The 27,050-nt window shown below is 44.9% G+C and overlaps 2 protein-coding genes and 1 long non-coding RNA gene across 3 annotated transcripts in view; 1 reads left to right on the top strand and 2 right to left on the bottom strand.

Annotated features, from left to right (window-relative positions):
* LOC308470208 overlaps positions 1 to 27,050 on the top strand; it is a 116,129-nt gene that overhangs the window by 65,622 nt on the left and 23,457 nt on the right. The window lies entirely within an intron of this gene.
* Positions 715 to 9,208, bottom strand: LOC308469887 (uncharacterized protein). Its single transcript, XM_080992961.1, has 3 exons — positions 8,537 to 9,208; positions 7,033 to 7,169; positions 715 to 3,033 (listed from the first exon to the last, which is right to left on the bottom strand). The coding sequence occupies exons 2-3, from the start codon at positions 7,130 to 7,132 to the stop codon at positions 1,868 to 1,870; spliced, it is 1,266 nt and encodes a 421-aa protein (XP_080849087.1). The 5' UTR covers positions 7,133 to 7,169; positions 8,537 to 9,208; the 3' UTR covers positions 715 to 1,867.
* Positions 17,999 to 27,050, bottom strand: part of LOC308469360 (uncharacterized protein) — a 48,180-nt gene continuing 39,128 nt past the window's right edge. Inside the window, exons 10-11 of the mRNA XM_080991689.1 lie at positions 22,422 to 22,514; positions 17,999 to 21,611 (exon numbers count right to left, since the gene is read on the bottom strand). Coding sequence (XP_080847815.1) covers positions 19,981 to 21,611; positions 22,422 to 22,514 — 1,724 coding nt within the window. The 3' untranslated portion in view covers positions 17,999 to 19,980. The remainder of the gene's footprint in view (positions 21,612 to 22,421; positions 22,515 to 27,050) is intronic.

Genomic DNA, 27,050 nt, shown 5'->3' on the forward strand with positions numbered 1-27,050 from the left:
TGCAATGTCTTCTACAGTGGTACCTCAGGTTAAGTACTTAATTCGTTCCAGAGGTCCGTTCTCAACCTGAAACTGTTCTTAACCTGAGGTACCACTTTAGCTAATGGGGCCTCCCGCTGCCGCCGCCACACGATTTCTGTTCTCATCCTGAAGCTAAGTTCTTAACCTGAGGTACTATTTCTGACTTAACCTGAAGCGTCTGTAACCTGAGGTACCACTGTATTTTTTTAAAAGGCAGTTTTCTTCACTTTCTTCCTAAAATGGAGCTGTTTACTGCTTTAATTCTGCCCTGTTCCAAAAGTTTCCATTAGAGCTTTCAGGAAAGCTATGAAGAATTTGCATGACTAGAAGTGCATTAAGATTTTCAAAATGAAAACACTTAGGGGAACTCAATTTCCCCCTTCCCTTTTTAAAAAAAGATAATCCAATATGGTTAAGAATATAGCATTTTTACTTATTCTATAAAGATGGACAGAAGCTGATGATGTTAATCTGAATTAGTTGGCCTGGTAACTAACAATATGTTGGAATGTTGCTTCAAGGCGTTGCTTCCTCCTGCAGTGGTTTATAAGCAAGGAATTTTATTATTTCTGAGTATGCATGTGTTTTTGTGCATGTGCATTTATAGGTATACCTGATTATATCCCACCTTTCCAGTGAAAGGTAACTACAACAGCACACATGTAACAAAATGTTTTACTCTGACCCCCATGATAATGCTCAAATATAATGTTTTAATTCATCTAGAAGTTACAAGGAAAAGGTGGGACACCCCTGGAGGAAAGAAGGGAAATGCCTCATTACCAACTACAATCAAATTACCCAACTGCTACAAAACAAAAGCAATGAATCCTGGTCCGCTTTCAATAACTGTTTTGCAGGATCTGACCCAAGGTCCATGGATGGCACCATCTTGTACCCAAGAGCACCAGCCAGAAACCTGCAGGAGTTCAGAAGCAGTACATGATGCTCAGGCCTTTTTTCCCTGCCTTTCCACACAACATGCTTCCTTAGATAAGAGTGTGACCATATTAGGCCATCCTTTGGTCTGTTTTCAAAGATGAGATGAGCAAGAGTGGTGGAGACTGCCACTCCAATAGGCTTCAGAGAAGGGGAAGAGGAAGGGAGTATGGACCTAGAATTGCTGTGGTTTGAGATGGGACACACCGCAGAAGGAAGGAAGCAGCTGGGAAATAGTGGATCAACAGGAGCAAGATAGCAGGTGCTCCAGCCCTGAACAGAGACAGGAGCCTGTTGCGTTAGAAATATCACAGCAGCCAAGCGACACGATGTCTCTAGTATACTGGAGTCCCCTCCTTCCCCTACAACCAGGCGTGCCCTTCATCTCTCAGAGCAGAAAGCCAAACAGACACAGAGATTTTCCATTAGCGGCCCCCGTAGACAACAGGAAGGGACTCAAGGCCAGGAAGTAACTGCTGGGGGCAGGAACACTCACTCTAGGCAACAGCTCAGGTTTTTGAGGACATACATTCCATGTTTCTGTGTGTTTTTGTTGATTTAAATGAAAGAAGCAAAAGAAGCTCACAGCACCACTGATTTCACCAGGCAGGCAGCCAGCCCTGTAGTTGACGGCACCTTCGTGACAGCAGCTGTACCATTTCTCCCATGAGAATTATTGTATGAATTCCATGAAGTTTAGCAACAGCGGTGCTCTAATTAAAATGCTTTCCGCATTACAAGCATCTCAATATTTCTTTCCTCTTGATTCGCTTATGCAAAATGAGTTGTGAAATCTGACCAAATATTTTCCCACACTCCAAGCATATATATGGTTTATCCCATGTGAGTTCTTTTATGAGAAGTAAGCTTAGATCCCTGTGCAAATCTCTTTCCACAGTCCAAACATTTATATGGTTTCTCCCGTGTGAATTCTTTGATGATATGTAAGGCTTGTGCTGTGACTGAAGTTCTTTCCACACTCAAAACAGGTATATGGTTTCACCCCTGTGTGAATTCTTTGATGACGTTCAAGGCTTGAGCTTTGAGTGAAGCTCTTTCCACACTCAAAACATGCATACAGTTTTTCACCTCTGTGAATTTTTTGATGTATATGAAGGCTTGTAACCTGGCTGAAGCTCTTTCCACACTCAAAGCACTTATATGGCTTCTCTCCTGTATGGATTCTGCGATGGCAAACAAGGTATGTGCAGTTACTAAAGCTCTTTCCACATGTCACACATTTATATGGTTTTTCCCCTGTATGGATTCGCTCATGCACAGTAAGGTGTGAACTCTGACTGAAGCTCTTCCCACACTCAAAGCATTTATATGGCTTCTCACCAGTGTGAGTTCTCTTGTGTGAACTAAGGTGTGAACTCTGGCTGAAGCTCTTTCCACATTCCAAGCATTTATATGGTTTGTCCCCTGTGTGGGTTCTCTTATGTGAAGTAAGGCTAGCACTGTGAGCAAAGCTCCTTCCGCACTCTGTACATTTATAAGATTTCTCTCCTGTGTGAATTCTTTGGTGCGATATAAGACTTGAGCTGTGAGTGAAGCTCATTTCGCACTCCAAACATTTATACGGCTTCTCCCCTGTGTGGGTTTTTTGATGCGAAACAAGGCTTGAGCTGTGACGGAAGGTCTTTCCACAGTCAAAACAGGTATACGGTTTCTCCCCTGTGTGAAGTTTTTGATGTTCTGTAAGGTTTCTCCTGCAACTGAAGCTCTTTCCACACTCAGAGCACCTATGTGGTTTCTCCCTGCTGTGGACTTCCTGATGTGTTGTAAGGTTTGAGTGGCGCTTGAAACTCTTTCCACATTCTAGGCATTGGTATGATTCCTGTCCTGCGTGAATTCTTTGATGTGATTTTAGGCCTGAGCTGTCACTGAAGCTCTTTCCACACACCAAGCATTTACACAGTGTCTCCTCTGAGTGGATTCTGCAGTGTGGGCTGAGGCTCGATTTACCTTTGAACGTTTTGCCACACGAAGGGCTATCATTTGTTCTCTTCGCTTCATGCTTATTTCTTTCTGATGAGCCCCGAGAACCATTATTGCCCTGGTCATCACCTGCTAAAATTAAGGGAAAACAGCAAACATTAAAAACTTCCCAATACAGGGCTGCCTTCGGACGTCTTCTAAAAGCTACGTAGTTCTTTATCTCCTTGACATCTGAAGGGAGGGTGTTCCACAGGGCTGGTTCCACTACTTCACTTCTTACTGTGACGAAACCAGCAGATGACCCTCAGAGTTGGACCTCAGTGTCCGGGCAGAACGAAGGAGGTGGAGATGCTCATTCAGGTCTACAGGGCCGAGGCCGTTTAGAGCTTTAAAGGTCAGCACCAACACTTTGAATTGTGCTTGGAAACATACTCTGAGCCAATGTAGATCCTTTAAGACCAGTGTTATATGCTCCTGGCAACTGCTCCCAGTCACCAGTTGAGCTGCTGCTTTCTGGGTTAATTGTAGTTTCCGAGTCACCTTCAAAGGCAGCCCCACCTAGAGCGCATTGTAGCAATCCAAGCGGGAGATAACCATAGTGTGTATCACAGTCTGTGTGCAGGTAGGGACTTAGCCTGTGATGGAGCTGGTAGATAACAGCCCCAAAACTCTGACTATGCCCATGTCACCATTAAAAAACATTCATGTCCTTTCTTTCTACCTTTTATCACTGCTAGCCCGGAGCTCTGGCCCTGCAGCCTTCCTCGTTTTCTTGCCAGGTGGGCTTCCTCAATCCCAACATTTCCCCAGGTCCCCATCTCCATTCCCTGGAACTCACCAGATCTCTCTGAGGGTCCTGGGAGAGAACAGTCAGAGGTGGTGGGAGACAGCCTGACCAGGTCAACTGTCCATCTTCCTCCTTCCATCCTCGCTAGGTTTGCAGAATAATTAATAAATAAATAAATAAATAAATAAATAAATGTTTTTTTTATTTATACTCCACCCTTCCTGGTTCAGAAAACCGGGCTCGATGCAGCTAACAACATATTTAAAACACAGGCCCCCAGGGCTCCCCACGCTGCAGATAGCAGAATGCCACCCAGGGGGCGGAGTGCGCTGAAGCAGAGTGCCCCTCGCGCCGGGCAGACATCGGCCAGCCCCACAAGCTCGGGGGACAGCAGGGAGGCGCAGCATCGCCATCCCGCTGTTCCTCGACCTTGTTCGGTTTCCCCCACCTGCTTTTGCGGGGGAAATAAAGGAAAAAAAATTTTTTCTTTATTTCCCCCCCAAAAAACTAGGTGCGTCCTATGGGACGGAGCGTCCTATGGGACGAAAAATACGGTACTTCTGCTGACTCACGCGCTCCGACATTTTCTTAGACCGACATTTCCTGGTTTGAGGAACGGAAATGAATTGCATAAGACTGACATAGACGGACAAAGAGTGAGAAGGGGGTCAAAAATCGCAGAGAGGGAGTGACTCAAACAGCGACATCAGCTGGTGAATAAAAATTTTGCACTCTTGAAAAAGACGTTCCTCTAATAAGACTTATAAGAGCAATTACGGGGATTTTTGCAAGATCTGCAACTAGTGAAGATCCCAAATTGCTGCATCATAATCTGCTGAAAGAGACAAGGTTTCATCAGCTCACCTGCACTGACAGAAAGTCTCAGGTGCCAAGGAACAATCAGCGGTGCACTTTCGGGATCCTGATACATATCCTTTGCAGTCACATCCTGGCCCCTGACCTCTGATATGTAGGGCAGCAGAACACGGTTTGAGGAAAATGGCTTCGTGAGCTAGAGAGGGACTGCTGCCATGACCCACAAGTTTCTCACTGCTGACCTGGCAGCTTGGCTGCTGCAAACTGGGGGGAAATCTGGCTCCATACTGAGATGTAGCCCATTCAGTCCCTCATCTGGCAATTGCTGCAGCTACCAGCGAGTGTCGGAAGATTCAGGACCCAACACAATATTATACTCTGAAAAAGAATTTTCTTCACACCACCATTCATTGTCATAGACAAGGAGGGGTGGGGGGCAGCCCCCCAAATCAAGTAAAGCATTAGAAATACTTAACTAACTGGCCAGTCATGCCAGTGCTGCCCCCCTAACAAAAGGCCTGCCCCCCCCCCCACCAAAAATCTTGCGCCCCTGCCACCACTGAATAACATTTCCTTTTCTGTCTACATTTTATCTCTGCCAACCCAGAGCTCTGGCCCTGCAGCCTTCCTGGTTTTCTCGCCAGGGGAGCTTCCTCACCCCCAACATCTCCCCAGGTCCCCATCTCCATTCCCTGGAACTCACCAGATCTCTCTGAGAGTCCTGGGAGGGAACAGTCAGAGGTGGTGGGAGACAGCCTGACCAGGTCAACTGTCCATCTTCCCCCTTCCATCCTTGCTAGTTCTGCAGGAGAATAATAATAATAATAATAATAATAATAATAATAATAATAATAAAAATAATAATTTTTGTATCCTGCCTTCTCCGGCCAAGGCAGGGCCCAGAGTAGCTAACATCATAAAAACAACACAATATGCATAAAAACAGACATCAATTAATTAAAATACATCTTAAAATTAATTCAGACAAGTTAATATCTAAATAGGTGGCAATTATCAGGTTGGAATTGAGAGTGGTTAATACTTGCCAGGACCAACTGTTTCCACTGATCATACAAGGTCATGTGAGCAGGTTGGGGGCCTCCTTTTGGCTTGTTTTATACAAAGGAAAGTAAGGCAAACTCCATCCTGCCCAAAGGCCTGGCGGAACTGCTCCGTCTTGCAGGCCCTGCGGAAAGATGTCAAATCCCGCAGGGCCCTGGTCTCTTGTGGGAGAGCGGTCCACCAAGCCGGGGCCACGGCTGAAAAGGCCCTGGCTCTAGACAAAGCCAACCTAATTTCCCTGGGGCCTGGGATCTTCAAGGTGTTGTTATTAGCAGAAAGAGGCTGAAAGAGGATCAGCCTCTTCCATCCTTCCTGAGGAGCTCAGAAGCCTAAAGAAGCTGCAAGTTCCTTGGGTGGGAGGGAGGGAGAAGTAAAAGGAGCCTCAGAGAAGCTGCAGGGATTCCTCTGCCCTAGATATTCTCCAGCCCCTGCAGAAGCCCAAATGGGGCATATATTACAAATTTATATTCCCCAATCTGGTGGGCTTCTCACAGCCACCCAGTGCGGCTAAGAGCATATATAAAGACAGAACAAAACATCAACCATAAAAAACAGAAATATCCTATACAGGCAACAAAAAACCAATAATAAGAATAGCAGCAATAATAACAACATGTTTACAGTTATACCCAAATTAAAATAACCACCGCCCCCAACTAAACAATAAACCAACACCAACCCGACGAAAACAAAACAGAGGAACCAAAATCAGAACCGTTTAAAGCATTTTAGCCAGTTGCCCCAACCCAAGAGGTGCTCCAGCAAAGTCCCAGTGGCCTCCCAGGAGCCTCTTTTGGCTGTTCAAGGTGAGTCTGGGCTCCACCCCCTAGGCCAGGTGGAATGGGCCTTGCACCAGGGAGTGGTCTTCCTTCCAGCCTTCATGGCATGGTAGGCATGGTAGTGACCTGAAAGTAGATCCCATTGAACGCAGTGGGTCTTATATCTATATAGGGCTCCTCTGCCTATTCCTCCTCTTCTGGCAACCAGAAACATATTGGTGCATGCTCCAGGTGAGAGACTTTGGAGAAGACCTCTTCCCTGCCTTCCTGCAAATCAAGACCTTCTTGCATTGTATGTTCTCCTGTCTTTTCTGCTTGCTGGAGGGAGGGGTTCCCTCTAGCCCCCACCCATCCATTTCTTCTTCTCCACCCCCAACCCCCTGAAACTCAGCCAACGTCTCCCAGCCTCAGAGGTGGGGAGCCCCAGCTCAGGTCCTTCCTAGGACCACTAATCCAGCCTCTTTGGAACTATATTGCAGGACTCAGAAGTTTAAACAAACTGCAGGTTTTTATGGGTGAGGGAGAAGCAAGGGGGCCTCAGAGCCCCTCTGGGGATTTTCCTCCATGGATATATTGGGAGGGAAAGCCCACCCACAGTTTCCACAGTAAAACCTCCCCCCTTTATCTTATTCCTTGCTTCCACTCTCCATCCCCCCAAGTCCCTATCTCCACCTCCTAGGAACTCACGAGATGTCTCTGAGGGTCCTGGAGGACAACGCTCAGAGGTTGTTTGGAGGGAGGCAGGAGACAGTCTGTCCAGGTCAACCGTCCATCTTCCTCCTTCCATCCTCGTTTGGACTGAAGAGCTCAGAAGCTGCAGGTTCCTGGGAGGGAGGAAGAAACAAAGGCAGCCTCAGAGGCCCTGCAGTTAGTTTCCTGCCCAAGACATTTTCCTGGTGAATGTGAAGCCATGCCTGAAAAGTGGAGCCATGCCTGAAATAAGATCTTCATCCCACCACCATTAAAAACATTTATTTCCTTTCCTGGCTTCCTTTTCACTCTGCCAACTTTGCTGCAGCAGTGGCTGGTGGTGAGAAACTTATGTCATTTTATGGCCAGTGGTTCTCCTCTTCCCATCCTTAAAGTCTTCCCTCCTCCATCTCTCCCAACACCTTGGTTCCTTCCTAGGGCTGGTCTGCTATACAGAGAGACTGCACCCTCCTTGGGGGCTTTCCTCCTGAACCCCCCCCCCCCAGACAGGGAAGGCATCGAAGATAAAAGAGCCCATGCCGTTGTAGAGCTGAAATGAGTTTCCAGCTGACCCTGCCCTCCCTCCCCCTCTTTTCCCAAAACATGAATGTCTCTCTCCTCCCCTTCCCAGAGCCATCCTGCCTCCTTTCCTTTTGGGGGGGTTTCCTCGCCCACCTGCCTTCTGGCCGTGCTCTCCTCCTGGGGCGCCCCTGCACCCCTTAAAACCTTTTGCACTCATCGCAGCTCTTGGGGGGCTGAATTGTGGGGTGCAACCCCACGCATGCGCCTTCCCGCCCCTGCCCCTTTGCAAAACTGCCCTCTCCTGGAGGGCTTCTCTCCTGCGAAGGAGCTGCTCTGGCTCGGGAGCCCCCTCCCCCCCCCAATATATCTCCCTCTTTTTCCTACCTTGCAGAAGGCACAGTCTTCCGCGCTGCAGACTCTCCTCCCTCGCAGCTGTTCAAATGTAACAAACCGAGGAGGAAGTGACGCTTTTCCTCTCCCCCAGGAAGTCCTCTCTCATAATATAATCGCTGCCTTTAACCCTTGAAGAGCCAGCGTCCCTCCCACCCCACCCACCCAAACTGCGTGGTGCTGGAGACATTGCGGATTCCGCCTATGGGGACCCCACAAAGCGCCCCCTTCCCTTGGAGGGGGGCACGCCCTCCTTTTTCTTACTGCATTTCCAGGGCGGTGGGATTTGCATTCTGCAGAGGGTCTGCTCCAAGGTTCAAATGTGGGGCAGTTGTGGCATAGTGGTTAGAGTGCACCTCTTGATATTAAGGTGGGACATTTCATAGCCCTGTTATGTTACAGTAGAACACAAAAGAATTCTTTCTCATCCCTGGTAAAGAAAAATAAGCACCCCACCCCAGACCTTCTAAGGCTGCTTTTTGCAATATCAGAACCATAGTGCCAGAACAGCCATCTCGAAACCATGCCCACCTCACAAGGTTACTGAGAAGATGGGGGGGGGGGCAGGCAGGACACAGACAAACCCTACCTACAAGGATGTGCAGTTTCACAGATTTTGCTCACAGCTTAGCCCACCTCACAGGGTTGTTGTTGTTGCAAAGGTAACAGGTGAGCGGAGAAGCCAGCAAGAAGCCGGGTGCAAATGTTTCATTTCAGCTTCACAGACCCTGCAGAGACACAAAACTGGTGCCAAGCTCACCCTGCTCCGTCACAATCGCTTAACTGCAAAACTGCAGTCCTGATCTTTTACAGGGGGAAGAAAACACCGGAAAAGGAAAAATATATACAATTGACTTGCAGGCAGAGAGTTTTAAAGCTCTTTTTGCACAGGGCAGAAAAATGGGGGTGGGGGCAGGACGGGGGTCTAAGAGGCATCCGGCTGCTGGTTCCAGAAGGCAAGGATGGTCCGATGGACGCATTCCCAGGGGTTTGTCCCAACTATATGTGATTTCGACTTTACCACCAAAATGTAACCCCTGCAAAAGTTGTGTGTCGAACTGTGCACCCCATACAATAGTTTATTACAACTCTCAGCACCCTTAACCAGCAAAAGAGCTCCCAGAAATCTTAGGGGGGTTTCATGGGGCTTTGGATATGTGGGGTGAATGTGGCCTAACAGATTTGTGCTTGTGTGTGTGTGTGTCTAGCATCACTTGGCCTCCAAAGACACTTTGGAAATAGGCACACATTGATCAAAATGGTGCAGCATAAAATCACAGGTGCAGTCAGCTCTCTATCCTAGTACAGTCATACCTCGGGGTGAATACGCTTAAGCTTAAATATTTTCGGGTTGCGCTCCATGGCAACCTGGAAGTAACGGAGCGCGTTACTTCCACGTTTCGCCACTCACATATGCGCAGGCGCTAAAAATGATGTCACGCGCATGTGCGGAAGCAGCGAAAAGATAAAAACTCAATTATATAAAATACATTTTGGGGTTTCGAATCAATAGTCAGATAGTGGATCTTATTCTAATTGCCCCAGCTAAAAACCTTGCAACCTTTCCTGTCACCTGCTCATCTTGGTCTGCTGAGAGAAAAAACACTGTGACAGGGGCTGGGTGACCTGGAATAGACAATAAAATAGGGGTGATAACATCACTCTTCAAATCTTTATATAGAGTGCAAACCAGAAGGACATGTGCCACTGATTCGGTACTGCCATCTCCACAGGGACATAACCATTTTTCGTGTGGAATCGTCCCTCAATTACAACCGAAGGCAGTATATTCAATCTTGTGAGAGTAAATGCACGTCTATATTTTATAATTGCTAAGTTATGCAGATAGGGTGCAGAAGAGTCAAAATGGGTATATCACTGCCGCTGATGTTTTTCCTATTGCGACCTTGGGCAGTAGGAATGTTGTCCCAATGTTGTCATTCCAGGGTGGTTCAGGGTGGACCTGAAGTCACAAGATTAAGTCCTGTCCTCCTCAACACAGCTCCCCCTCCATCCCACTTCCAGATAAACAACAGGCCACTGCTTTCAGTTGATCAACAACTTTCAAACATTCACCATTTTCTTCCTTGTCTTAGACGGGAAGGGTTTTTCTCTCCAAGCATTCGGGGACCACTGCTATTCATGTGCCCTTGTGAAATTCCTCTCACCTCCATGGTAGCGTTTTGCTGTTTAGCCAATGTCCTTCCTCTTAAAAATAGGTTGTATGTCAACACCTCCTTAAATTTATTTGGGTGGTGGTTGGGTTAAACTCTGGTTTCCCAACGACATCGGTCAAAACAACAAGGTTCTCCCCACCTTCACTCCTTTCAAACCACATATAGCTTCTAGTGTCCACATCTCCTCCAGTGCTCGGTCAATAAAATCCAATTATAAGGAGAACCTCCACTTTTGATGGCGGTCTGAGGGGGTTGCATCATGGCAAAGGTGATGACCCAACTCCTCCATCTGCCCCCATGCTGATCTGCACGGGAGCGAGCCGTTGAGGCGACCGGGGGTCAGCCTGCTCCCTCATACCCCAGGAGGTTTCCAGGAATGCTTAAACCCTTTCGTTCCCTACCCCTTCATTTGTGCCTCCCTCCAATGTCGAGGGAGCTGCCGCCATGGTGCAAGACCAGAACCGGAAACTCAAGGTCAAAGAATAATAATAATAATAATAATAATAATAATAATAATAATTTATTTATACCCTGCCCATCTGGCTGGGCCTCCCCAGCCACTCTGGGCGGCTTCCAAAAGAATATTAAAATACTGTGATACATCAAACATTAAAAGCATCCCTAAACAGGGCTGCCTTCAGATGTCTTCTAAAAGTCTGGTAGTTGTTGTTCTCTTTGACATCTGGTGGGAGGGCGTTCCACAGGGAGGGCGCCACTACCGAGAAGGCCCTCTGCCTGGTTCCCTGTAACTTGGCTTCTCACAGTGAGGAAACCACCAGAAAGCCCTCGGTGCTGGACCTCAGTGTCCGGGTAAAACGATGGGGGTGGAGACGCTCCTTCAGGTATACTGGACCGAGGCCGTTTAGGGCTTTAAAGGTCAGCACCAACACTTTGAATTGTGCTCGGAAACGTACTGGGAGCCAATGTAGGTCTTTCAAGACCGGTGTTATATGGTCTCGGAGGCCGCTCCCTGTCACCAGTCTGGCTGCTGCGTTCTGGATTAGTTGTAGTTTCCGGGTCACCTTCAAAGGTAGCCCCGCGTAGAGCGCATTGCAGTAGTCCAAGCGGGAGATAACCAGAGCATGCACCACTCTGGCGAGGCAGTCCGCAGGCAGATAGGGTCTCATCCTGCGTACCAGATGGAGCTGGTACACAGCTGCCCTGGGCACAGATTTAACCTGTGCCTCCATGGACAGCTGTGAGTCCAAAATGACTCCCAGGCTGCGCACCTGGTCCTTCAGGGGCACAGTTACCCCATTCAGGACCAGGGAAATGTAGTGTTGGAAGGGACCACAAGAATCATCTAGTCCTGGGGTAAAGGTAAAGGGACCCCTGACCGTTAAGTCTAGTGGCGGATGACTCTGGGGTTGCGGCGCTCATCTCACTTTACTGGCCAAGGGAGCCAGCGTACAGCTTCCAGGTCATGTGGCCAGCATGACTAAGCCGCTTCTGGCGAACCAGAGCAGCACACGGAAACACCGTTTACCTTCCCGCCAGAGCGGTACCTATTTATCTACTTGCACTTTGATGTGCTTTCAAACTGCTAGGTTGGCAGGAGCAGGGACCGAGCAACGGCAGCTCACCCCGTCGCGGGGATTCAAACCGCCAACCTTCTGATAGGAAAGCCCTAGGTTCTGTGGATTAGACGACAATACCACCTACGTCCCAGTCCAGGGGTAGTCAACCTTTTTATACTTAACGCCCACTAATGCATCTTTCTTGATGGTAAAATTTCCTTACCGCCCACCAGGACTTGATGGGAGGATTCAGAACCCTCTACTGCCCAGTTAGAATCCTGAAATGCCCACTAGTGTACGGTAGGGACCAGGTGGACAATCCCTGATCTAGACCAACCCCCTGCAATGCAGGAAAAACAACCCGACCTCTGCTGAAAAACCTAAAAAAAGGAAGGAGAGTTCACCACCTTCCAAGGTAGCTCATCTCACTTGCAGTCAGAAATTTCTTCCTAAAGCTTAGGATTAGATGTATTTTTACTCCTTGCATAAAATACAGATGCAGGAAGAGTCGGAAAGCCAGGAAGTAATTGAAATCTCTGTATTTACGTGGATTTAAATGAAAGAAGTGAAAGAAGCTCTCTTACATAACTGGGACAAAATTACATAACTGGAAAAAAAATATTACAAAAAGACAATACCAATAAAGAGTACAAATTAAGAAGGGGGGAAGGAAAAGAAAACTTAAACTATCTATTGTTATTAGTAAGATAAAGAATATGACATAAATTTGAGATTGCAATTTCATGTTACAGTAAAAAAAAATCTCATTATCATTAAACCCAACCTCCCATTTATTCCTTAGTTCTTTCTAAATAACTTTACTGCCATACCAAAATATTATTTTTTATATTATTTTTACACAGTTTTTTTGTTGTTTAGTCATTTAGTCGTGTCCGACTCTTTGTGACCCCATGGAACAGAGCATGCCAGGCACTCCTGTCTTCCACTGCCTCCCGCAGTTTGGTCAAACTCATGCTGGTAGCTTAAAGAACACTGTCCAGCCATCTCGTCCTCTGTCGTCCCCTTCTCCTTGTCCCCTCCATCTTTCCCAACATCAGGGTCTTTTCCAGGGAGTCTTCTCTTCTCATGAGGTGGCCAGAGTATTGGAGCCTCAGCTTCACAATCTGTCCTTCCAGTGAGCATTCAGGTCTGATTTCTTTAAGAATGGATAGGTTTGATCTTCTTGCAGTCCATGGGACTCTCAAGAGTCTCCTCCAGCACCATAATTCAAAAGCATCAATTCTTAGAGGGGGGGGAAGGGAGATGCATATGGAAAAGAAACTAGAAGAGATAAATGATTCTATAGACAAAAAAATAGAGGGAGTGGTAGGTGAGCTATCAACTAGAATTAAAGACCTCTCGGTACGATCAAAAACCCTGGAGGAATCAAACAAAAGGATGCAAAAGGAGTTGAGAGATCACAGAAAAGAAACAGAAAGGATCAAAGATGAAATAGGAGAAATGAACAAGAACCAAGATCAGATATTGGATAATCTAGCGATGATCGAAATGAAACAGAGACAGTCAAATTTGAAGTTTAGGGGGGTAGGTGAAGAAGTTAATGAAAACATTAGAGAAAAAATGATAATGGAAATTGCTAGATGGTTAAACATGAAAGGAGAGGAGGTGGCATACTCGATTGAGAATGCCTTCAGAATAAAAACAAAAACCAAGCAGTTAAGATTAAAGAAGGCTCCAGGAGACTGTATAGTCATCTTTAATTCGATAGAGATGAAGAACCTGATTCTAAAAACGAGCTATCAAAAGAGGTTAACTATCGATGGTAAACCAATTATCATCTATAAGGAAATACCGACCAGACTCCTACGCAAGAGAGAAGGTTACAGGCAGTTGACTAGTGCATTAAAAAAGAATAATATACAATACCGGTGGGAGTTTCCTGAAGGGATTTCCTTTTACTACAAGGATAAAAGGTTTAAGATTGCAGAAACTCAGGAGATGAATAAGTTCTTGCGTAGGTACGAAAAAGAGCTAGGAAAAGCAGAAGAGAGATATGAGGCTGCAGGAGAAAAAAGAAAGAAAAATGAGTTGGAGAAAGGGAAAGAGGATAACGTCAGGGAAGGAGAGTCAGACGACGAGGAAGAGGAGGAGTTAAGTAAGGAAGAGGAGGAGGAAGAACAGGAAGGGTACGAAGAGAGTAAAACCAACTAAAGGTAGTCTAGTTGAGACTTAACGAGATAATGGTCAATACAATGAACCTGAAAGTACTATCGTGGAATGTGAATGGTCTGAATGAAAAATCCAAAAGGAATAAAATAGTGAATGTGTTGAAAAAGAAAAATTTAGATGTAATCTGTCTTCAAGAGACACATGTAATTAAAAAACACAGACACATTTTGACACAGAACAAATTAGGAGTTGAATTTGCGAATTGTATAAATGAAAAGAAAAAAGGGGTGGCGACATATATAAAAGAAAAATGGGAACCTAAATTGATATACAAAGATGAGGAAGGTAGGATTTTAGGGGTTCAAATTAACTTTCAGGGAGAAAAAATCAATGTGATAAATGTTTATGCTCCGAATTCGAATAAATTGGAGTTTTTTGGAAAATTAGAACAAATATTATTGGAGTTAGAATGTAACAAGATGATAATCTTAGGAGATCTTAATGGGGTAAAGAAACCGGAATTAGATAGATTATCTAATGGGAAAAAAAAGAACCAAGGGAAGTTACCAAGAACATTTGATAAATTAGAGCAGAGCCTGGACTTAATAGATATCTGGAGACACAAACACGCTTTAGAGAAGCAATTCACCTTCTTTTCGGAGGTGCATAAGAGTTGGGGAAGAATCGACCAAGTGTGGGTATCAAGAGAGCTCTCAGTGAGAACTATAAAATGTGAAATACAACCCAGAACATTCTCGGACCACAACTCTATAATCTCGGTCATAAAAGGTAAACCCCAAGGTGAATTTAGATGGAGATTAAATGAATACTTATTGGAGAAAGAAGAAGTGGTGGAAAAAGCTAAACTTACCCTAAAAAATTATATGGAACTGAACCTGAACCCAGAAGTAGGGATTGACACGGTGTGGGACGCCAGTAAGGCGGTGTTAAGAGGGTTCTTTATTCAGCAAAATAGTTATAGGAGGAAGGTTAGGGATAAGAAGAAAGAAGAAATCCTGACGCAGATAGAAGATTGCGAGAGAAAACTAATAAGGAACCCGAAAGATGAACAAAACATACAAATGATAAAAATATTACAAGCGCAGTACTCAATGTTGACAAATGAAGAAACAGAATGGAAGATCAAATTAATGAAACAGAGATACTTTGAGTCTGCCAATAAAACGGGTAAATTATTAGCCTGGCAACTCAGAAAAAGACAAAACCAAAGCGTTATAAATAAAATAAGGATAAGTGAGCTGATGATAGAAGACCCAAAAGAAATAAAAGAAAATTTTCTTAAATTTTACGAGAAACTATATAAAAAAGAATATGAGGACGTAACCCAAATAGAGAAATATTTAGAAAATTATAGTGGGAGGAATATAACAGAGGAGGAAAGAATTCAACTAAACAACCCCATAAGAACAGAGGAAATCCAAGGTGCAATAAGAAAAATGAAACTGGGGAAAGCCCCTGGGCCGGATGGCCTATCGGCAAAATATTATAAGGTATTTGAAAGCCAATTAACACCAGTGCTAAGCGAGGTAATGAATAATATTCTAAAAGGAGGAAAGGCGCCAGCAACATGGAAGGAAGCTCACATTACAATGATCCCTAAACCGGATACAGATAGATTAGACATCAAGAATTATAGGCCAATTTCCCTCTTGAATAACGATTATAAAATCTTCGCGGAAGTGATGGCAAATAGGCTGAAGAAATGTTTAGTAAATATAATACATAAAGACCAGGCCGGCTTCCTTCCAAACAGATTTTTGAAGGATAACATAAGACACACGGTCGACCTTATTGAATATCTAGAGGACAAAAATGAAATTTCTGCGGCGCTAATTTTTATAGACGCTGAAAAGGCGTTCGATAATGTTTCTTGGGAATTTCTATTGAAGAGCATGGAGAAAGTTGGATTGGAAGGTGAGTTTATGGAGGGTATAAAAGCAATATATTCTACTCAGTCCGCAAAATTAATTATAAATAACAACTTAACAAACTCTTTTAAGATCGAAAAAGGTACCAGACAGGGATGCCCCCTGTCTCCACTTTTATTTATTATGGCCCTGGAGGTGATTCTAAATAAAATAAGAGTAACACCAGAGATCAGGGGAATTAAAATAGGAACTAAAGAATTTAAGTTAAAAGCATACGCGGACGATTTAATGATCTCAATAGAAAATCCACAAAGAAGTATGGGCGCTGTGTTGGGAAGGATAGAGGAATTTGGTAGGTTGTCCGGATTTAAAATAAACAAAGTTAAAACTAAAATACTGACCAAGAACATTAGAAAAGAAGATAATGAAGAATTGGAAAGGATGTATGGAATAAAAGTGGTAAAAAAAGTGAGGTATTTGGGAATTTGGCTAACTACAAAAAATATAAATCTAATCCAAGATAATTATTCGGCCACATGGAAGGAAATTAAGAGAGACTTAGAAATATGGAATAGATTGAAGCTTTCGTGGAGAGGAAGGATGGCAGCAATAAAAATGAACCTACTTCCGAAAATGTTATTCTTATTTCAAAATATACCGGTAATTAGAGGAACCAAGTTATTCAAGGAGTGGCAGAGAACCCTTTCGAAATTTATATGGCAGAACAAAAGACCAAGAATTAACTACAAAATTTTAACGGATAAGAAGGAGAGAGGAGGGTTCTCGGTACCCAATTTGAAACTTTATTATGAAGCTGCCAGTCTTTGCTGGATAAAGGATTGGATCACCCTAGAAAATACCGATTTGTTGGACCTGGAGGGGTCCAACAATAGGTTCGGCTGGCACTCCTATTTGTGGCAAGATAAAGAAAAGATTCATAAGGGATTTTCAAATCATATCATAAGGGGACCTCTTCTAGAAGTGTGGGAAAGAAATAAAAAGCTTTTAGAATGGAAAACACCTTGGTGGCTATCCCCAATGGATATGCTGACGATAAAAAAGGTCAATATGGAGGGTAAGAGGCTAACATATGAGGAGTTACTGACAAAAACGGAAAGTGGGTGGAGGATAAAAGCGTATGAAGAATTGAAGAAGGAGCTTTCGGGCTGGCTACAATACCACCAAATAAATGCGATATGGACAGCGGACAAAAAGATAGGCATGAGTGAAAAAAAATCAAAGTTCCAGATAGAAATAATTGACGGTAGAAAGAAAATATTATCGAAAATGTATAACATACTTTTAGAATGGGATACAAAAGATGAGGAAATAAAAGGGGTCATGACAAGATGGTCTATGGACTTAGGTTACAATATAGAATATGACAGATGGTCTGAACTATGGTCTAGTGGAATGAAATTTACAGCATGTGTATCACTGAGGGAGAATTTAGAAAAGATGATGTACAGGTGGTACATCACCCCAGCAAAGCTGGGGAAAATGTACAAAACCAGCAATAAGAACTGCTGGAAGTGTAGAACTAAAGAAGGCAACTTCTTCCACATGTGGTGGACATGCGAAGAAATGAAGAAATATTGGGAGCTTATTTATAACGAATTGAAAAAAATACTTAAATACACATTTCCCAAACGTCCAGAAGCATTCCTATTAGGAATTGTGGGGGATGAGATTAAAAAAGAAGACAAAGTGTTATTTCAATACGCTACGACGGCGGCCAGACTGTTAATAGCCCAAAATTGGAAGAGTCAAAATATCCCATCAATCGAAGAGTGGCAAACAAAATTATTTGAATTTGTAAGTCTAGCAAAATTGACGCAGAGAATTAGAAACCAAAAGAAGGCAAAGTTCGTGAATGATTGGAACAAATTCTTGATCTATATTGAAGGGAAACATAGGAATTTTAAGACTATAGCGGACTTGATATAAACCTCACGATGTGTATATAGATGTGTATATAATTCTAAAAATCAACTGCAGAAAGTTAAACAGTAGAAATCAAGAAGCCTGAAACCAGGAGGGAGGGAAGTCAGTAGGGGGATGGTGTACGTGATCCAGCTGTCTAACCTTTTTAAGTGCCAGTTATTCCTGATGGTTTGGACAGCAGATTATGTCACTATTATTTTTATCTATTCTTTTTTTTTTTTTTCCTTTTTTGGTTTCTTGGTTATGTTTGCTATGTACCTATATTCATATTTATGTTTCATTTTTGATTTTTTCTGGTTGTTTCTTTTTTTTTCTTTTAGTAGTATTGATGTATGTGTATGTGTATGTGTATGAAATAAATAAAGAGATTTGTAAAAAAAAAAAAAAAAATTCTTAGAGGGGGGGGGAGGGAGGAAATAAAAAAAATAAAATAAAATAAAGCATCAATTCTTCAGCAATCAGCCTTTTTTATGGTCCAGCTCTCACTTTCATACATCACTACTGGGAAAACCACAGCTTTAACTATATGGACCTTTATTGGCAAGGTGATTTCTCTGCTTTTTAAGATGCTGTCTAGGTTTGCCATCGCTTTTCTCCCAAGAAGCAGGCGTCTTTTAATTTCGTGGCTGCTGTCACCATCTGCAGTGATCATGGAGCCGAAGAAAGTAAAATCTCTCACTGCCCCCATTTCCCCCCCTTCTATTTGCCAGGAGGTGATGGGCCCAGTGGCCATGATCTTCGTTTTTTTGATGTTCAACTTCAGACCATATTTTGCGCTCTCCTCTTTCACCCTCAATAAAAGGTTCTTTAATTCCTCCTCACTTTCTGCCATCAAGGTTGTGTCATCTGCATATCTGAGGTTCTTGATATTTCTTCCGGCAATCTTAATTCCGGCTTGGGATTCATCCAGCCCAGCCTTTCGCATGATGAATTCTGCACATAAGTTAAATAAGCAGGGAGACAATATACAGCCTTGTCATACTCCTTTCCCAATTTTGAACCAATCAGTTGTTCCATATCCAGTTCTAACTGTCGCTTCTTGTCCCACATAGAGATTTCTCAGGAGACAGATGGGGTGATCAGGCACTCCCATTTTGATACAAATTCAGCTCTCGGTTTATTTTTTCCTGATAAGCTATCTAATTCAGCATATTCAGTCAATTTTTGAATCCACTCCTGTCTGGAAGGAATTATGTTGCTTTTCCACCTTGATGGCTATAAGGACTCTCGCTGCCACTGTTGCATACAAAAAAATACCTTTAATTTGTTTTGGAATATCTGAGTCAGTGATCCCCAACAGATGTGCCTCTGGCTTTCTATTACAGTGGTACCTCGTGTTACAGACACCTCAGGTTACAGATGCTTCAGGTTACAGACTCCACTAACTCAGAAATAGTACCTCGGTTAAGAACTTTGTTTCAGGATGAGAACAGAAATCGCGCGGTAGCAGCAGGAGGCCACATTAGCTAAAGTGGTACCTCAGGTTAAGAACGGACCTCCAGAACAAATTAAGTTCTTAACCCGAGGTCCCACTGTAAAGGAAAGTCTTAACATTTTTTCTAATTCTGAATGGATTTCCTCCCAAAATTTCTTTATTTTGCTACATTGCCACCATATATGATACAGTGAGCCTGTTTGATCTCCACATCTCCAACAGTTACTTTTGGATCCTTTGTACATTTTGGCTAATTTCCATGGAGTCAAATACCACTGGTGCTGCATTTTTAAAACGTTTTCCCTTACGGCATAGCACGTGGTAAATCTCCAACTATTCTTCCACAGATTTTCCCATTGGGACATTGTTATAACATACCCAAAGTCTTGAGACCACTTTATCACGGCTGATGTAACTCAAATCTCGAGGTTTCCTTGGCAAACCCTTTTTATCTACATTAATTTTTTTGAATATTGGATAATATTGGAACCAATCTGTAATAATATCTCTTAATTCCTCAAAACTTTTAAGTTTCAGCTGGTTATCTTCTTTTAAAATTATTTTATAAGTAGGCCAATTTCACAACGTATTTTTTTTCTTCACCACTGTGGCCTCTGCTTGGAGAGGCCCACCACGGGATTTTAGGCTGCAACCGATCTTTGTATTTCTCCCAAACTTTAAGAAGTGATCTCCTTATAATATGATTTGAGAAATCTCTGTGTATTTTTGCCTTTCCATAAATTCAATAAGGGTGCCAAGCCCAACAGTTATTATGTCCCTCCAAATCCAACAAACCTATATCTTGCAAATTAGCGGTGCTCCACTTAAAGTGCTTTCCTCATTACAAGAATCGAAATATTTTCCCCATCTTGATTCACTTATGCAAAATGAGTTGCAAAATCTGACCAAATCTTTTCCCACATTCCAAGTATATATATGGTTTATCCCATGTGAGTTCTTTTATGAGAAGTAAGGCCAGATCCATGTGCAAATCTCTTTCCACACTCCAAACATTTATATGGTTTCTCCCCTGTGTGAGTTCTTTTATGAGAAGTAAGGGCAGATCCATGTGCAAATCTCTTTCCACACTCCAAACATTTATATGGTTTCTCCCCTGTGTGAGTTCTTTTATGAGAAGTAAGGGCAGATCCCTGTGCAAATCTCTTTCCACACTCCAAACATATATATGGTTTCTCCCCTGTGTGAATTCTTTTATGAGAAGTAAGGCCAGATCCATGTGCAAATCTCTTTCCACAGTCCAAACATTTATATCGTTTCTCCCCTGTGTGAACTTTGTGATGAGATCTAAGGCTTGAGCTTTCAGTGAAGTTCTTTCCACACTCAAAACAGGTATATGGTTTCACCCCTGTGTGAATTCTTTGATGACATTTAAGCTGTGAGCTTTGAGTGAAGCTCTTTCCACACTCAACACATGCATATGGTTTTTCACCTCTGTGAATTTTTTGATGTTTATGAAGGCCTGTACCATGCCGGAAGCTCTTTCCACACTCAAAACACTTATATGGCTTCTCTCCTGTATGGATTCTGCGATGGCTAACAAGGTATGTGCAGTTACTAAAGCTCTTTCCACATGTCACACATTTATATGGTTTTTCCCCTGTATGGATTCGCTCATGCACAGTAAGGTATGAACTATGAATGAAGCTCTTCCCACACTCAAAGCATTTATACGGCTTCTCACCAGTGTGAGTTCTCTTATGTGAACTAAGGTTTGAACTCTGGCTGAAGCACTTTCCACATTCCAAGCATTTATATGGTTTCTCCCCTGTGTGGGTTCTCTTATGTGTAGTAAGGCTAACACTGTGAGCAAAGCTCCTTCCGCACTCCGAACATTTATAAGATTTCTCCCCAGTGTGAATTCTTTGATGCAATGTAAGACTTGAGCTGTAAGCGAAGCTCATTCCGCACTCCAAACATTTATACGGCTTCTCCCCTGTGTGGATTTTTTGATGCATTGCAAGGCCTGAGCTGCTAGTGAAGGCCTTTCCACACTCAAAACAGGTATATGGTTTCTCCCCTGTGTGGATTTTTTTATGATATACAAGGCTTGATCTGCTAGTGAAGGCCTTTCCACACTCTAAACAGGTATATGGTTTCTCCTCAGTGTGGACTTTGTAATGTCTTTTAAGGTATGAGTGGCGATTGAAATCCTTTCCACATTCTAGGCATTTGTATGATTCCTGTCCTGCGTGAATTTTTTCATGTGATTTTAGGCCTGAGCTGTCACTGAAGTTCTTTCCACACACCAAGCATTCACACGGTTTCTCCTCTGTGTGGATTCTGCAGTGTGAATTGAACCTAGATTTACTTTGGAATGTTTTGCCACATAAAGGTCTCTCATTTGTTCTCTTCCCCTTCTGATGTTTTTTCTGGACTGGGATTTGATGGTCGTTATCAGTCTGCATTAGAAGGCCTTCATACCTCCTATTTTCTTCTTGGTTTTTCTCTTGTGGTCTTGTTTCCTCTTGATCTTGAAAGGTCTTTCCTTTGACTTCATTCTTGGTTCTTTCTGATGAGACCCGAGAACAACGACTGTCGTGTTCATCACCTGCTAAAGTTAAGGGAAGATGACAATTAAAAATGTAATCCAAATCACCATCCTAGTGAGACTTTCTGTAACATCTGATGATGATGATGGTGATTTTATTATTTATGCCCTGCCCATCTGGCTGGGTTTCCTCAGCCACAGCATATATAAAACATCAAACTGCCCAATACAGGGCTGCCTTCAGATGTCTTCTAAAAGCTACATAGTTCTTTATCTGCTTGACATCTGAAGGGTGCCACCACTGAGCAGGCCCACTGCCTAGTTCCCTGTAACTTCACTTCTGGCAATGAGGGAACCAGAGCTGGACCTCAGTGTCTGGGGTTAGAGATGCTCCTTCAGGTCTACAGGGTGTTTAGAGCTTTAAAGGTCAGCACCAACACTTTGAATGATGCTCAGAAACAAACTCTGAGCCGATGTAGATCCTTTAAGACCAGTGTTATATGCTCCTGGCAACTGCTCCCAGTCACCAGTTGAGCTGCCGCTTTCTGGATTAATTGTAGTTTCCGAGTCACTTTCAAAGGCAGCCCCACCTACAGTGCATTGTAGCAATCCAAGCGGGAGATAACCAGAGCATGTACCACAGTCTGTGTGCAGGTAGGGTCTCAGCCTGTGTACCAGATGGAGCTGGTAGACAGCAGCCCCCAAATCCTGGCTATGCCCAAGTCACCATTAGAAAACATTCATTTCCTGCCTATCTTTAATCTCTGCCAGTCCAGAGCTCTGGCCCTGCAGCCCTCCTTGTTTTCTTGCCAGGGGAGCTTCCTCACCCCCCAACATCTCCCCAGGTCCCCCTCTCCATTCCCTGCAACTCACCAGATCTCTCTAAAGGTCCTGGGAGGGAGCATTCAAAGGTGGTGGGAGACAGCCTGACCAGGTCAACCGTCCATCTTCCTCCTTCCATCCTCGCTAGGTTTGCAGATAAATAAATAAATAAATAAATAAATAAATAAATAAATAAATAAATATTTATACCCCACCCTTCCTGGTTCAGAAAACCGGGCTCAATGCAGCTAACAACAAATTTAAAACACTTAATTGATGCAACAAAAAACAGCATAAAATACAGTATAAAACGTGAATAACAATAAATTCAGAATTCAAAAATCAATTTAGGTGGAAATCCATCCACCTAAACATTAGATGATCACCAGGGCTAGCTGGCTAAATTAGTCCTATTTGGGCCAGTGAGGAGACCAGGGGAGAATTAGTGTGGGATTCCAGAGCGGGTAATCTTCATAAAAAGGGAAGGGGGAGGGAAGGAAGGGGAATAAAAGATCAGGCTAAGTTCAAATTGAAAGCCAGGTGGAATAGCTCTGTCTTACAGGCCCCGCGGAAGGAAGTTAAATCCTGCAGGGCCCTGGTCTCATGGGACGGAGCATTCCACTAGGTCGGAGCCATCACTGAGAAGGCCCTGGCCCTGGTGGAGGATAATCTGACTTCCTTAGGGCCCAAACTATGATTATTCATGGACCTTAAGGTCTTCTGCGGGGCATACCAGGAGAGGCATACCAGGAGAATCAGACTCTTTCATCCTTCCTGAGGAGCTCAGAAGGCAAAACAAGCGGCATTTTCCTGAGACGGAAAAAGAAGCATAGGAAGTCTCAGCAGCCCTGCAGGGAATTCTCCTGCCCTAGATATTCTCCTGCCGCTGGACATCCCCTCTGCAACAGTCCCAAGCTGTTATTAAACATGTTTTTGTGATTCCAAATTAATCTGTCTGCTTCCTCTATCTTTCTTAAGGCCGGCATGGTACGCTCAGTAGTGACCTGAAAGTATATCCCGTTGAACTCAGTGGAGCTTACATATGAGTAAATCTGCAATGGACTGCTGTGCATATTCTACCTCTTCTGACACACAGAAACCCATTGGTCCTCTTCCTCTCCCTTCTTCCAGTCAAGACCTCCTTGCCTTTTCTCCCCCCTGTGTCTTTTCTGCTCACTTGGGGGTTGTGTCCCTCCCCCCCATCCATAAATCCTCCTCCCCCACAATCCCCGTAACTCAGGCAGAAGCAAAGGGAGCCTGCAGGGATTTATCTTGCCACAGAATTTCCTTGTTTCCACTCCCCAAACCTCCATGCCCCCAACTCCATTCCCTGACACTCACCAGATCTCTCTGAGTGTCCGGGACGGGAACGGTCAGAGGTTGGGGGAGGCAGCCGGACCAGGTCAACCGTCCATCTTCCCCCTTCCATCCTCGCTAGGTTCGCAGGATCTGCCTGTTCCATCCTTCCTGAGGAGCTCAGAAGATGCAGGTTCGAGGGAGGGAGGGAGGGAGGGGGGAGGGAGAAGCAAAGGCAGCCTCAGAGGCCCTGCATCCATTTCCCCACCCAACATATTTTCCTGGTGAAAGATAAGCCTGCCTAGGTGTGGGCACCCACTTGCAGTTTCCTTGATAAAAGAGGAGAGTCCCCACTCCTGGACCCCACCATGTGAGGAAAGTGGAGTCACGCCTGAAAGAGGATCTTCTACCAACCATCATTAAAAACATTCCTTTTTTGGCTTCCTTCTTTCTCTGCCAGCCTGGAGCTGTGACAAGGCTGACCCCCCCCCACTTCCTCCCCCTCCCCCCAACCCCACTTTAAGGGAAGGGGCTGTAGCTCAAGGGAGGAGCATCTCCTAAGCAGGCAGAAAGTCCCCGATCCAAGACCCCCCCCCCTTTGGTCTAATCCTGCCCTCTCTACTCGACCCCTTTCTTTCCAAAACATCCATGCCTCCGTCCTCCTCTTCCCAGAGCCATCCTGCCCCCTTTCGTTTGGGGGGGGGAGTTCCCACCCCACCCTACAACTCCCTCCCCCCCCCCCGCCTCGCCTTCTTGCCTTGCTCTCCTCCAGGGGCGCCCCTGCAGCCCTCGAGGTCCTTTGCACTCCCCGCAGCTCTTTCGGGGCTCAAATGTGGGGTGCAGCCCCATGCATGCTCCTCTCCCGGAGGGCTTCTCTCCTGCTCTGGCACAGGAGCCCCCTCCCCCCCAAAAAAATATATTCCTCTTTTTTCCTACCTTGCAAAAGGCACAGTCTTCCGCGCTGCAGAATCTCCTCCCTCGCAGCTTGTCAAATGTGACAAACGGAGGAGGAAGTGACGCTTTTCCTCTCCCCCAGGAAGTCCAGCGTCATAATATAATCGCTGCCTTTAACCCTTGAAGAGCCAGTATCCCCCTTCACCCTTGTTATGTACTGAATTGAATAGGATCCAAAAGGCAGCAGTCTGATTGGTCCTAGAACAATAGGATTCAGAATGCAGCAGTCTGATTGGTCCTAGAACAATGCAGCAGTATGATTGGTTGGCAGGAACCACCCAATCATGCTCCAGATAGAAGTGAATCCACAACCTGATTGGCTTACAGTAGAATTCCAGAATTAGCCAATCATGGGCAGCCCATTGTGTAAATAATGTATATAAAGCAGATACTTTGAGGGGACTTTCATTCATTCCTCCTCACCACTATGAGCTGAATAAAGAGCATGAAATCACTTTGCAACTCTGAGTATATTTCAACCCTCCACCCCCACCCCAAACTGTAAGGTGCTGGGGACATTGCGGATTCTGCTTCTTTGTACCCCATAAAGTAGGGTTGCTACCTTTCTTCTGGCGAAATACAGGGCGGTTGGGGGGTGATTCCTCCCACCCCCCAATGTGTTGCTGAACCGACTTTGAAGCAATCCATTACAATCTGTCGCAGGCCAGCACGATGCCCCATATTGCATTTCTCTCTCTCAACAATTTCCTCCATCGCCTCTCGAACAATTTCATTTGTTCAACAGAACTTGCCCTCCGGTTGACAAAAGCGATTCCTTGGATCCCAGCTTGAAGTGTAGAATGACTTTCCCCAGTCTTCAGGTTAAATATGCTATAAAGGCTGTCAATTTAGCATGCTTCCTAACCAAGGTGGATTTGTGAAAGTTTTATTTATGGCTGAGTAATACATGCACTTTATTGGTAACTGTTGGGCTGATTATTTTCTCGCCTAATCTTGTTTTCAGTTTATAAATAGGTTCTTAAATAGTATTCTTACAATTCATTCTGTTCTATTCTAAACAATAGCTCAGCTCTTGCGGAGTTCCTAGCACATGTATGCTTTTATTTAAAAGAAATGTTTCCATTTTATTTACTGCTTTCCAATCCAGCTCAGCCCCTGGCCTCTCAAGATCTTCCCTCCAAAACTTCGGAGGGGCTCCTCTCCACTCCCACTGGTTGCCCCCCCCCATGGCTTTTCTCACCTCTGCAGGTTTGCCAGCTATGCCCCCTTCGGGACAGAGGTGACTTGGCAACTGAACTCCAGGCTCTGGCAAGTTCCAGGCTGAATAATTGCAATGTCTTCTACATGTTAGCCACACCAGAAACAGATTTTCTCGTTCCGTCTGCTAACATAACAGTCATTCCAGTTGAAACAGCCCTGCAGTTCCGCAGTCCACCAGTAGGCTTGCTTATCAGGTGATTACTGACAGTAGTATCCAAAACCCAGCGCATCACCGTGTCCTGGCTGGAGTTGTTCTTCACAGTTGCCATAGAAGCAGTGATAAGAAAACAACCCCCAGCGTCTGAGACACGTCCTTCCCTTGCGTTCCCACGCTGACCTCCTCTCCGAGACTGCTTGCCATGAGAAACGACCTTGGGACCTTCCTGCCCAGCTGTCTCCGCTCTCCGTGGGCAGCAGCGACGCAAGTGTTCCGTTGAATTACACACGTAGCAACGACGAACTCCAGTGGAAAAACACTGCCCGGGGCTCCTCCCAGCTGGCCTTCTTCCGGAAAAGCACTCCTTGCCAGCTCCGCCCCCTTTGAAACGCCACTTCATTCCAGCAGGCTTCTTAAACTTGCCTTTGGAATTGTTCGCCCCCCCGACCTGCTCACCAGCACTCCTTGAGGCTAAAACATCAGGAACAGGGGCTCCAGCCATCTCTAGGCTTTTGTTTACTTCTCCAGGGCTCTGGCCTCCTGCTGAAGCTTCACAGCACACGCAGCAGTGACAATAGTCCCTTCGCCCCCCTCTGGGGCCCCACAGCCCTTCCCAGCTGTGCACCGGCTCTCACGAAGGTGGTCAGCGCCATCTTGCCTTTCCTGTTCTGATGCAGCCATCTCCCGGCCCTTGCTTCCGCCTCCAGCCTCACAAGCTTCCTGGAGCGCTAGCCAAGCGGCCTCTGGCTTCCTGGCACCCAGAACAATAGACTTCAGATCAGCAGCCAGGTTGCCCAACTTCTTAAAGTGAGCCTCTCAAAGGAATGTCCTCAAAGACCTGGCTGTCTGCCATGTTCTTCCGTTCTCCCAAGGGGCCCCAAGCTTACTCACGTACCAGCTTATCCGGCACCCGTCCGTGGAGAAACGATTCCTTGCTGCTTTCAGCTCCCAGCACTCAGCAACACAGCACAGGCAACCTTTGCGTCTTTCAGCCAGCTGCTCTCAAACTCCGCAGCTACTCCTTTGCCTCTTAACACCAGGCAAAAATCTCA

The sequence above is a fragment of the Podarcis pityusensis genome (genome assembly GCF_964106645.2).
Source record: "Podarcis pityusensis genome assembly, chromosome: 2".
Classification (NCBI taxonomy): Eukaryota; Metazoa; Chordata; class Lepidosauria; order Squamata; family Lacertidae; genus Podarcis; species Podarcis pityusensis.

Excerpts from the sequence above, each read along its gene's own strand:
- LOC308469887 (XM_080992961.1), bottom strand. The coding sequence starts at position 7,132 with ATGGAAGGAGGAAGATGGACGGTTGACCTGGACAGACTGTCTCCTGCC. Across the intron at positions 3,034-7,032 it reads AGGACCCTCAGAGACATCTC|CAGGTGATGACCAGGGCAAT; the intron begins GTGAGTTCCTAG and ends CCTTAATTTTAG.